At 37.0% G+C, this 11,984-nt stretch overlaps 1 protein-coding gene across 1 annotated transcript; it reads left to right on the forward strand.

Moving 5' to 3' along the window:
• Nucleotides 1-418: 418 nt before the first annotated feature.
• On the forward strand, nucleotides 419-8,081 carry LOC141653370 (elongation factor Ts, mitochondrial). The gene is made up of 8 exons (XM_074461105.1): nucleotides 419-821; nucleotides 1,649-1,821; nucleotides 4,176-4,262; nucleotides 4,612-4,786; nucleotides 4,874-5,058; nucleotides 6,479-6,604; nucleotides 6,750-6,838; nucleotides 7,629-8,081. Exons 1-8 carry the CDS (start codon nucleotides 542-544, stop codon nucleotides 7,672-7,674), a joined length of 1,161 nt encoding a protein of 386 aa, XP_074317206.1. The 5' UTR covers nucleotides 419-541; the 3' UTR covers nucleotides 7,675-8,081.
• The last annotated feature ends 3,903 nt before the right edge of the window (nucleotides 8,082-11,984 follow it).

Raw genomic sequence — 11,984 nt, forward strand, 5'->3', positions numbered from 1 at the left:
ATATTGTAATTTTTTGAGCTTAATATCTAAGTGAATGAACTAAAAAACTTTACATAGTAAAAATCATAATTTTTAAAACAAAACTCGAAAACTTTATCATAAAGCTCAGAAACTACACCTTTGGATTTAGTACAATACTTACTTGAACCCGAGATCTTTGGGAGTTTCACCCACGTTTTAACCACTAAACTTCACCTTTACGCGCTATATATTTATTCATATTATTATCACATTTAAATCGAAGCTATACATTAAATATTATGATATATTTATTCGTAAATTTTTAACATTAAATTAAAGTTTAATAAAATGCTAATTTATGTTATTTATCTAATACATTACAATCTAAAAAACCGTGCTTCACACGGGATCTACACTAGTTATATAGTATCCAAATATAAAAATAAAAATAAAAAATCCCTCAAATTAATCCGGCCTCTCCTAAAACCCCTCGTCATTTTCATAAACCCTAATCACTCCCCTTTTCCAATCCCTCCACTCTACCTGACTCAATCACAATAATTCGAATCAAATCTCAGAAATGGCTTTTAATGCGAGTGCAAAGCTTGCAATTAGGGTTTTATACCGGAAAAATGGATCCAAAACCCATGGATTTTCCACAATGGTACTGAATCGAAGAAGCTCTCAATCAATTGTTGATGATGTTCATTCAGTTGGTATGTTGTCGAGAAATTATTCATCTGCATCATCATCGCCGGAGAAAGCAGATCAAATGAGTCGTATTAAGGAACTTAGAGAACTAACTAGTGCTCCCATCAAAGATGTTAAATCTGCTCTTGTCGATTGCGATTGGAATATCGGTAATTTTCTCGGTTTTTCGATATGATTCGCTAGTAGTTTATATTAATCCCGTCTCAGAAATACCTTCTAAAATACGAAAATCGTAATTAGGCCACTATTGAAATGATACATCCGAAATGGTGAAAGATACGGAAAAATGGAAGTTATTTCGCAGTAGTTTATATTACCATATTTCATAAATTAGATTCCAACTTATACTTTTAAGACATAACTAGACAAGTATTCTAGTGTACGGCGGTCTTTTCCTTGTAAATTGGCAAAATGTGACCATTTTTCGGTAAATAGTGACCACTTTAAAAAAAATTGTCATTTTTTTGTCATAAAAAGTGGTCTTTACCCAAAAGTGGTCACATTTTTTCAGGTTGCACATACGACGGTCCCATAATAGAATTTGCATAACTAGACATGAAAGTTATTTAGATAAAATTAGGCCACTGCTAAATTATGCATTCAAGATGGTGAAAGATATGGAAAAATGGAAGGTATGTCTGATACGGAGGGAGTAGTTATTTTAGTTTGTATTAATCCTGTTTCATCAATACCTCGCAAAATACGAAAATTGTATGATCAAAGACATAACTACTTAACTAGGCGACTAGTGAAATTATACATCCGAAATGGTGAGCGATACGTCAAAATGGAAGGTATCTTTGTGACAGAGGGATTAGTTATTATAATTTGTGTGGTAGTCATAGTGGGGTGGGTTTGTTTGTTCTTGCCAATAAGGGTTGTGAATTTGTGATTGGCCATTGTTTTGACTTTTGAGCTACTGAAATATTGAAAAATGTTGATGTTTAGACTTTTAATGATAGTAGTTTCCATGTAGAGGCGGCTCAGAAAGAATTGAGAAAAAGAGGGGTTTATCTGGCTGCAAAGAAGTCGTCTCGAACTGCTAGTGAAGGATTGCTTGCCTTGGCCTCGGATAATAATAGAACTGCTGTTATTGAGCTGAATTGTGAGACCGACTTCGTTGCGAGGAATGATATATTCCAATATGTGGTCAGTATTGGATCCTACTTTGATTTAATAGCTGCTGTTTGTTGTAAATGATTTATTGGGACATATTTGTTTTTTTAACCTGAAAGGCTGAAACATTATGGGAAGAATGGATTTTTTCATTGATTCATTTTTCCCACCTTGACTGTCCCACCTTGATTGTCCTAGTTATCTGTTTCCTGGTCACCTCAAATCTACTAATGAGTATCATTTATACACAAATATGGAGTTCCATATAATTATCAGTGCAATTTCTTTATGGGTCATGTAGGGATTTTTGGTATGAGCCACTCACACAATAATAAAGATAATAAGAATCGGAAAAATAACAAGGACACAATATTTACGAGGTTCACCAAATTGGCTACATCCTCACTTAGTCGCACTAGGAATTTTATTGATCACTCACAATATGAGGATAAAAATTACATAGCATTTGTCATTCTCTTTTAGCTAAATGCCAAGCTATAACTTCCATGTAACATTTTCGTATTCATAACCATGATCAATGAAGAAGTAAGTTTCGGTAACTTAGAACTTCATTTTCATATGTTATCACTCCATAATGGAGGGAATTACTTCTAACAATCTCCCACCTCCCGACAATTATGGAGGTAACACCGACTTTACTTTTTTCACCTAATGCGACCATGTCTTTGCTCATGCTAAATGCAAGAGCTCAGCTAAGGTACTACACAACCTCGACCCTTCACCATTCATGTTTGTTCCCACCGGCAACCATACTTGTCAGTCTTCATTCATCGTTTTCCGGGGCGTGCACTCCCACCTAAACGAAACACCCTAACATGCCTTACTAGAATTTCTTGAATTTTCACACACATTTGAGCTTGCCAATTTCACCTTGTGCGTTCTCGGACTACCTTCTGCCTTCAAGCCACCGACTTTACTCCCACGGTGCTTAGTGTAAGGCCCACTATGCATAGTTTTCGGATCCCACAACAAGTCTCGTGAAACAACTTAATTCTTCATCCCTTCTGCAATTACACTACTCATGTCACTACACCCAGTGGTGTACAAAGTTCCACTCTTAGTCCCACGAGCTACCACTATAGCTTCCTTGACTATTTTCCGGGAACTTTGCTCAAAGACAACCTTGTAGCCTGCTTCATCGAGCTTTCCAACAGATATCAATTTATTTTTCAAATTTGGGATGAACATGACATCTATTAGCTCCCACCTACCCCCAATCGAGGTCCGGATTTTTACATCACATCTTCCCATAATTGGCATAGCCTTACAATTCACCAAGTAAGTCGTACCACACCTTCCACCAATAAACTTATGAAAGGAATTTTTACATGGGTAGCGTGAAATGACACATCAGAGTCTTAATACTCAAGACTCAATCGGATCTTTGACACTCACTTTCAAAAGATCACCTTCATCCTCCACACCTAGCGCTTGTCTATCCAATTTTTCCCACTCCTCCTTTTCCATGGAATCCGGCTTATCGCCTTCGAAATGAAGATGCAAATTCTTTGAATACAATTAATCCGTTATCCGTTATTTGCATTTTCCAGAAAACAAAATCTTTCCCATCGAATTTATCGAATAAAATTTTGCCTTCTTCCATTATTGTGAATTTTTAGTGGATCGCTCTTCGCTCACCCGCCCAACCGGGCTCTGATACCAGTTTGTAGGGATTTTTTTGGTATGAGCCACTCACACAACAATAAAGATAATAAGAATAATATTTACGAGGTTCACCAAATTGGCTACATCCTCACTTAGTCGCACTAGGAATTTTATTGATCATTCACAATATGAGTATAAAATTACATAGCATTTGTCATTCTTTTATAGCTAAATGCCAAGCTATAACTTCCATGTAACATTTTTGTATTCATAACCATGATCAATGAAGAAGTAAGTTTCGGTAAGTTAGAACTTCATTTTCACATGTTTCTCATGAAACATATCACTCCATAATGGAGGGAATTAATTCTAACTGGTCATGTGGAAACATCCACATATTCTCTATGTTGTGTTGGTGGTTGGTAACATAAGGGTAAGGCGGGCATACATCTAAGTATCTAACATTCTTACTTCCATTTGTGGGAGTCCTTGGGGAACTAGGAATCTAGGATAATGTTGTAGTTGCTGTACAAACACAAATATGTCACTTTCCATAGTAAATTTTGAGTGTCTTAATGTTTGTGTGAAGTCAAAAGGACAGTACATTTTAGTATGCACAAGTCATTGTTATGTAGAAACCCTATTTTTGTAGCTATTTGTATCTGCATCTTAAATCTGCTCAAAGTAATTTTTTGTCTCAGTATAGTTCCGCTTAAACTGAGACACTCATTCAACATAATGTTTCATTTGATTGTCATTAGGCTCTGTCTTTAGCAAAGTTGGCATTGTCCGAGGGTCCTTCCCAGCAAGTTTCCGAGGCATTGCCTTTGTCGCCTGACTATTTGGAGGTGAGAGTTGGTTGTTGATCATTTTTGTTGTTACTCCCCCTATCCTATTTAATTTGGCTTTTCTGGTTTTGGTGGTCAACATATATCAACTTTGACCAATATTTTCTCATAATATGTCATAACATCAACATTTATAAATGATAATTCGAAGATAGTATTGATGAATCAATTGTGACAGATTTTATATTGTATCTTCATCTATATCTAGAGAAATTAATGTTCAAAACTTCAAACTGGACGTTTGTTGATCACTACAGTCTAGTGAGGACAGTAGAAATGGGATGGAGGTAGTATTACTTTTATAGATAATTTCCTTGGAAGTTAGTGGCTTAGATTTTTATTGTTACAGCGGTTGACGCTAAATCTTGCTCATCCGAAATTGAGTGGGGAGAAGAGTGTTCAAGAAGCAGTCATTGATCTGGCAGCTATGATGGGGGAGAATGTCAAGCTGAGGAGATGCTTTTCAATGTCAAAAAATTCGCCTGGTGTCATTTCTACATACCTTCATTCAAGCCCTCAGCTAGGTTAATTAGTCTATTCTAACTTGCTCTTAAGATCCCCATTGCGTGAAGCTCTGGCTCTGGTAACCTGACTCTTGCATCTTCCTTTAGGATTGGGTCGTATTGCTGGCCTTTTATCTCTAGAGGTGGAGGACCCAAATACTGACTTGACTAAGCTTCAAAGTATTGGATCGGAAATAGCCATGCATATTGTGGCAGAAAAACCACTATTCCTCACAAAGGAGCTTGTTTCCGCTGATACTTTAGAGAGCGAGCGTGAAATTCTCAGATCTCAGGTAAACTTTGTAGCTTAAATGATTTTGGTTTGACATTATTTCGTGGGCTATTCACCCAATCGATTTTCCTGGACTGCTGTTGATGATACACTGTAGTAGCATACTGACTTATCAAAGTCAGCCTCACTGGAATAGCAGATCTGCTAGGAACTCAATTACTTTGCTCAACTTGTGCTCCATTTATTTTTTCTTGTGAGAAATTTATTACTAAACCTTACTTGTTTTCCATTATTATTGTCTTAAGACGTAAGTAGTTCTGTCTTACTCCCAGGACCTAAAAGTAAATAAATTGATGTGCACACATTAATGTAAGATCAACCGTTGAGATAATAGAATGGAACAAGGAAGGCCTTCACAACCCGAGTACACAGTTATGTAAGGCAGAGCTAGCTAAGTCTTAAGGCACAATGCAATGCTAATGGTATGGAGTAAACCAAAAGTGGAGGCGCAAGTTACTCTCACTCTTTTTAAGGACTCTTTGAGTAAGACATTAACGTATAGTGGGCTATCCACGAGAAAATTTTCTTTTCTTTTTTTTACCATAGAGGTCTAGTTATAGTTATTTGATATAATGCTTTCCCATTTTGTGTTAAATATGCCTAATGATATTTGAATAGCGGGGCCCTATACTGCTCAATGGCAACTGAGAGTTTTCTCTGGCCTGATGCTTCATTTCTTGCTTATGGCTGCCTTTCATGAACTGAGACTTGATCTGGAGTTTGACTTCTAACCGTGATAGAATCGCGTTACCATAGTTTTTTTTTTTTGGGATATTCTACGATGTACCCTCGAGTTTTTCGGTTTTCTATGGTGTACCCCTACATTTTTGAAATTCTATGGTGTACCCTTGAACTCTATATATTAGTCTATACCATGGCCTTATTTATTGTCTTTGATATGTTGTTTTCTTAATTGATCTATTAAATCGTTTATTTACCGTTCCAATTACTCGATAACCTACCATTTACTTATTAATTCGCCAAATTACCAATTAACCCACCAAATAGTATATGATGAATCTAACTAAAATTTTATCAAATCTCCATTATCATTTCATGAATCATAACTAAGGTTTTTAATAGTAATTTAAGCTTATGAAAAGTGATTTGTGATACTTTTCACATAAGATAGTGATAGAATATTAACGAGTCAGAATAAAGGTCAAAATACGGTTGTTTGATAGTGATAAAGTTAATGGAGAGTTAAAGGAGGTCAGGATAAAGAAGTTTAATGGTAAAATGTAGAATATAAAAAATAAGGGTAAAACATAGAAAACCGAAAAACTGTAGGGTACACCATAGAATATCCCTTTTTTTTGGTTTGTTTTTGTTACCTCTCTAACTCTCTTTTTTTATCACTTTCAGTTTCCAACTTCTGCATATAAAAAATCACTTCTAAGTGTTGTCCCATCTTACTACAGGCTGAAGCATCAGGAAAACCACAGATGGCCATAGAAAAAATGGTAGAAGGACGTTTGCGAAAATACTATGAGGATGTTGTGCTAATGGAGCAAAAGTATGTTCTTAATGATACAATGAAAGTTGCGGTAAGTAAACAAGGACATCAATTGGCTTTTTATCCTGACAATGGCATTGTTATTTTTGTAGAGGCATATACTTAGGCAATGAACACTGTCCCCTTTCCTGAAATTTATCAAATAGTACTTACTCTGAATGTGCATAATTCTTCAGACTGTGCTGGATAATTTAAGCAAGGAAGTCGGTTGCCCAGTGAAGATTGGGAGTTTTGTCAGGCTGGAAGTTGGAGAAGGAATTGAGAGGTAAGAACCCAGAGTGGCATATTATTTTCCATTGCTGCCATTACCGTGGGTATATGTGGACATTATTCCCATTTTAAGATGCAAGGCCTGGCCAAGTTTTAGAGGTCTGGACTCTGGAGGGGCATAGGAGAACAGACGCAGCTTGGTTGTGTGTACTGTCTAATATGGAGTAACTGTTTTATAATTATATATGTTGGCTAAAAAGAATCATACTTAAGAGACATTAACCCACTTACACCGCTTACAGATATTCCAATGGGATAAGTTGTCAAACCAAAAAAAAGGACTACATTGTAAACTTGTAGCCCTATTAGTTGGTGTTTATTGGCTTTTAGATGAATGATACTGAATACCTAACGCATGCAATAACAGTTCAAATGCCACTTTTGAAGTTATTGTATAATTGCAGTCAAGTGCTCCATTTTCATCAGCAGTCGACTTTTCTTCGTTTTGTAGTGTAAGATTACTCATGATAGCTTGTGACTTGATCTTCTCGCTCTCCTTTTGTATATGGTGATGGGTATGGAATATAAAGTTTTGGATATGGTTTGGTGATCTAATAAGAAAGTGGGTTGGGTTTGGACCTCGCAAAACCCAATCCAGTCCGATCTTGTGCCTCCAAAGCAGGGTTCTGGATCAAAAAGATCGTGTTATAACATATTAAGGGTGACTGCTTGACTGGCAAATCTCTGGATTTCTTTTAATTTAGTCTTTTCTGCTTAATTTGGTGATAATACTTGTCTAAATATCTCTTGGTCATTTTTGTGGCCGTGTTTTTTTTCTTTTGTAGTGCTGAGGCAAATGAATCTGAAACCATGGAGGCACAGGCAGTTTAGTGTACTTGTGTAGATTCGGTTACAAGACAGCTTGACCCTGACATTCACTCAGGCAGCTTAACAAGTTGGCTACCTTTTGAGGCATGTCACCTTGATTCCCTTCTTTTTCCTAAGCTGTTGGACCGCTGGTTGTATCTCAGGAATTTCTTGGCTAAAGATTGTTTATAATCTCCATCTGTTACCCTTTTAGATTTTTTTTGGGGGGATAAAACAACGCCCCGTACCTTTAGCTGAATAACCTCCTTTCTGAATGTCACTATCCTCATCGGTGAGAAGGTTAATACTGATCAATAGATAGTGTAATAAAATAAAATGGTCAAAACTACTGCGTTTGTAAACTCCGTTTGTGATTAAAATCATATCCTCGCGGATCTAAAAATAATTTTGAAATATTTCAACAAGGTTAACCCTCCATGTTTCCCCTCCTCCCTGCCATGACTTTTAGGCAAATGCAAGTGTAAGGAAAGGTTATGCAGGAAAGAGACTACATCTATCACAGTTAAAGAATTGCTTCCATTCCTTTTTTCGGGAGGGGACGGAGGTACAAAATGTGCTAATTTAACTTAGTCTATTAATTTGGAATATCCTTTTCTTCTATATTTACATCATTGAAATTAGCAGGAAACTGTAGCCTTCATCGAGGTTTCTTCATGACCGTAGTAGTGTTCTGCCTCGCAAACTTCCAACCTGTATTATTATGAGCTCTGTTTTTGCTAAAAGCCAACATTTTTGTTTACAAAAGCTCACCAAAAAGTGTCATGTTTGCATTGACGACCTTAGAGGCACTTCACTCTCGTGAGACACCACCGATGTACGTGATCCGCCTTGGTGGTTATCATGTTCATCCCTTGAAGGCTCCTCCACAAATGTAGCATGTCTTGAGCTTGGATTCTCAGCTGTTATGTATGAGCTCCCAGTTTCCAACCCTTCGTCAGCCCTAGCCGTGCTACCACCCTCACCCGCATGCACGCTTTCAACAGGCAAACCTCCCGGTCCCCAACAAACCATCCTAAAACCAAAGGTGCGCGATAGGATCCTATAAAGAACCAATAATATCCAAAAGAACCATGGTAGACAAACTAGACCAATGCCAACACTAGGATACCAAGACGTGTCTGGAGTTACCGGTTCATCATATACAACACGAGAAAAGTGCCTCCGGTGAAGAGGCATAACGAAAGGAAAATAAGAATGACCCATACGAAGATAGTTCCTATAGGTTGGTTCTCTGGCATCTGTGTTATTGTAGCTCCTTATGAAGGTCTTTTGATGGTAAACAAGGGTTGGTTTCATTACAATCAATATTTGAAGAATTTGTTTTGTTCTTTTGTACAATGTTAAACATTTTTCTTCATTTTCGAAACATGCTTGAAATTTTGCTGAAAAAATAATAAAACTGTTACAAAATGTCCTATGAAAAAAAAAATTCTTGTCTTGCAAAGATATTGATAGACTTCTAGCTGTTTATTATTTTTTTATTTCAAAGAAATTATTAAATGTATAATAGTGAAATAGTTGAGAGGAAACATGAATTTGAGTTTTTATTTTTTATTTCTTTTGTTATTATTCTTTTTTCCATGTATGCATAAAAATGGTTGGTGGGTAACGAGGACCCGAAGTCGAGAGAGAATTGTGGAATTGTTGTTTTTAGCTTTTATTTGAATGGTAGAGGATATAGGGATTTTTTCCAATTTTAAAAGACTATTTAGCATCTCTTTGTTATTTTGGCATGCTATTTGTAGAGATGGTGCATTGCATTCTTTTATTCAGGCAGTGCATTACATTCTTTTATTCAGGCATAAATAATTAGATCTAATAACCCCAAGCAAGAACTTAACATGACTAAAACCAGGCTCTTGGTATATGAAACCATATAAAAAAAATAAACGTAGTCCTAAGATAATGTTGAGTTTACCCATGAATTGTTGTTTGAGATTGAAAATAAACGTATATATATATGTAATATTTGAAAAGTCTGGTTGATATCCACTTGGGAATTAGAAAGCATAAAACTATTGTTTTGTTTTTTTAAAATATAAAAAGTTAATAATCTAGTCTACAATAATGATACCGTAAGAGGTCTATGCATTTACCCGTATGTTAGCACCAAATAGAAAATCTGTTTTTGAATGACCCAAAATAAAAATTGCGACTTATAAGAATGAGAAAAGGACCAAATAGAAGTATAGAACTAATATTTCATCGTTATCTCGCGGATGTAGGCAAATGCAAGTGTAAGGAAGTACAAAGTAGATTAGAGGTCTGCTTATCGTGAAATGCCAATCATTTAATGATGATCATTTGGGCCATGGGTGAAGTTGCCTACATCTGCGATAAGTTTACTCAACTCCACAACAATGGCGACCCTATCTCGCCTAACCCTACTACTCACATCTACTGGGTGGGCAGGTCCAAAACCAGGACTTAACCGAATCGGCAAAATTCATGGACCGGGACCGGACCGGATTACAAAAATTACCCACTTTTCAAATTCTGGTCCATTGGACCGGAATAAAAATACAATTTTAAGAAAAAAAATGAAAATAACAATAATTCCGGGCATTCCGGTCCAAACCGGAAAATACCGGCCCGGACCGGAAACCGGAATCTTGGAAAATGGTGGACCATCCATCCACTCGATTCCGGTCCGGATAGGTCCATTTTTTCGGTCCCTCCTTCGCCGCTGCCGTGAACCATCCATCATTGTCGCCTCCACCGGCGAAGAGAGAGAGAGAGAACCAAATCACCCGATCGACTAAAAATGGGTTTACCGCAGTCAACTATTGAGTGTACCGTTAGGTCATTGGAGCCCTAAGATCGCATACGTTGAACCTAATCATAATGTGTTGCTGGCTGGTCAAGTCACTGTTTGTGATGGTGCTTCTGTATGCAACCACGCCGTTTTGAGAGGGGATCTTAATAAGATTAATGTTGTTTTTTTTTTTCCTAATGTTAAGGAGAAGTATGCTCTTCTCCTACATGTTTAATTTGGTTTAGGTGTTTCCATCATTTCTTTACGTTTCGTTTTAATTCATTAATTGTATGCAAACTTGGCTTTTCCTATTTCAGTTTAAAGCAGACCCTCTCCCTTTTCCATGATTTTTGTGACAAAAACAAACGTAGAGAAATGATTGGGACGAAGAGAGTCGTTGATTAGGTGAAGAGTAATGTGGATGTGTGGGAGTTTGGTTAATAGTGTTGAGTATCATCTGTGCTGTGTTTGTTGTTGCGTTGATTCAGGTGTTAAGATTTTGGGTGTACCATGTTATCGTAGTAACTGAACAAGGAACTGGCTACATTCAGGTTTCTTTGATGTCTCTAATGATTGAGGGGTTGGGGTGGTTAGAAATTAGAATCGAGCAAACGGGAAATTGTGGAACTTTACTGTGTTATTTGTATTCTGTATTTACTGTGGGATGAATGGGAGGTTAACGGTCTTGCGGGTCGGGGTGAATTTTCATCCCTACTGTCGTCCCCTCTTTTTAAGAACTGCCCACTCCCTCCATTTAAGTTAATTAGCCCTATCTGCCTTTTTAATGAGAAAAGGACCAAATAGAGTGGTAGGTTATTATCTATTAATATCAAAATCCATGAATGTCATTGGATTTGGTGCAATGGTTGGGCAGTCGTGGTGGAGATGTTGGCAGATACGTACTGTTTAAGAACATCAAGTTAGCTAGGGCTGGTTGAAGACTTGGTTGCAGCAGAATTTATAAAGGGAGATTGTGTCCTGTATACCACCACCAGTCTTGTTTGGATTATGAACACCTCCTTTCTGCATGAAGCTTCTTGGGTGTCTCATTTACTACGAAAATAACAACGTTGTCTACATAGATCAGTACCCCATTAATTTTTGAGATATTAAGGCAGCTTCTGTCCTGAAACATAAAGTCATTGTGGCTGTTGTGTAGTTCGGCACTCGGTGGTTTAGAGTTTATTACCAAGTCTACCAGAGCCTAACATGATTACAACAGGATTCATAATACTCCTAGTTTAGATTGCTAGCCTCTAATGCTGCCTTAATGTCTGATCCGATCGTCATTTTTGAATGATCTTACTTCTTCCTATATATTCGTGTTAAATATGAAGCAGGGGTTAACAATTGTTCTCAATTTTGAGTTCCTATTCATAAAAATACTCAAATATTCATGAAATCGATAACGGAACCAACCATACTTAGATGTAAGATTACAAATGTTGCAGATCCGCGTCTGTTTTGGACCTCGAAATCCAACAGGTCCAAGTCTAGAGTGGATCATCTGCCATTCCTGTGTATATTAGAGAATAATAGTTATTCTATGGCCTTGTAC

This window comes from Silene latifolia, chromosome 4 (genome assembly GCF_048544455.1).
Source record: "Silene latifolia isolate original U9 population chromosome 4, ASM4854445v1, whole genome shotgun sequence".
NCBI classification, from domain to species: Eukaryota; Viridiplantae; Streptophyta; class Magnoliopsida; order Caryophyllales; family Caryophyllaceae; genus Silene; species Silene latifolia.

Coding starts and splice junctions, on each gene's coding strand:
- LOC141653370 (XM_074461105.1), top strand. CDS start 542: ATGGCTTTTAATGCGAGTGCAAAGCTTGCAATTAGGGTTTTATACCGG. Junction 822..1,648: donor CGATTGCGATTGGAATATCG/GTAATTTTCTCG, acceptor GTTTCCATGTAG/AGGCGGCTCAGAAAGAATTG. Junction 4,787..4,873: donor TCATTCAAGCCCTCAGCTAG/GTTAATTAGTCT, acceptor ATCTTCCTTTAG/GATTGGGTCGTATTGCTGGC.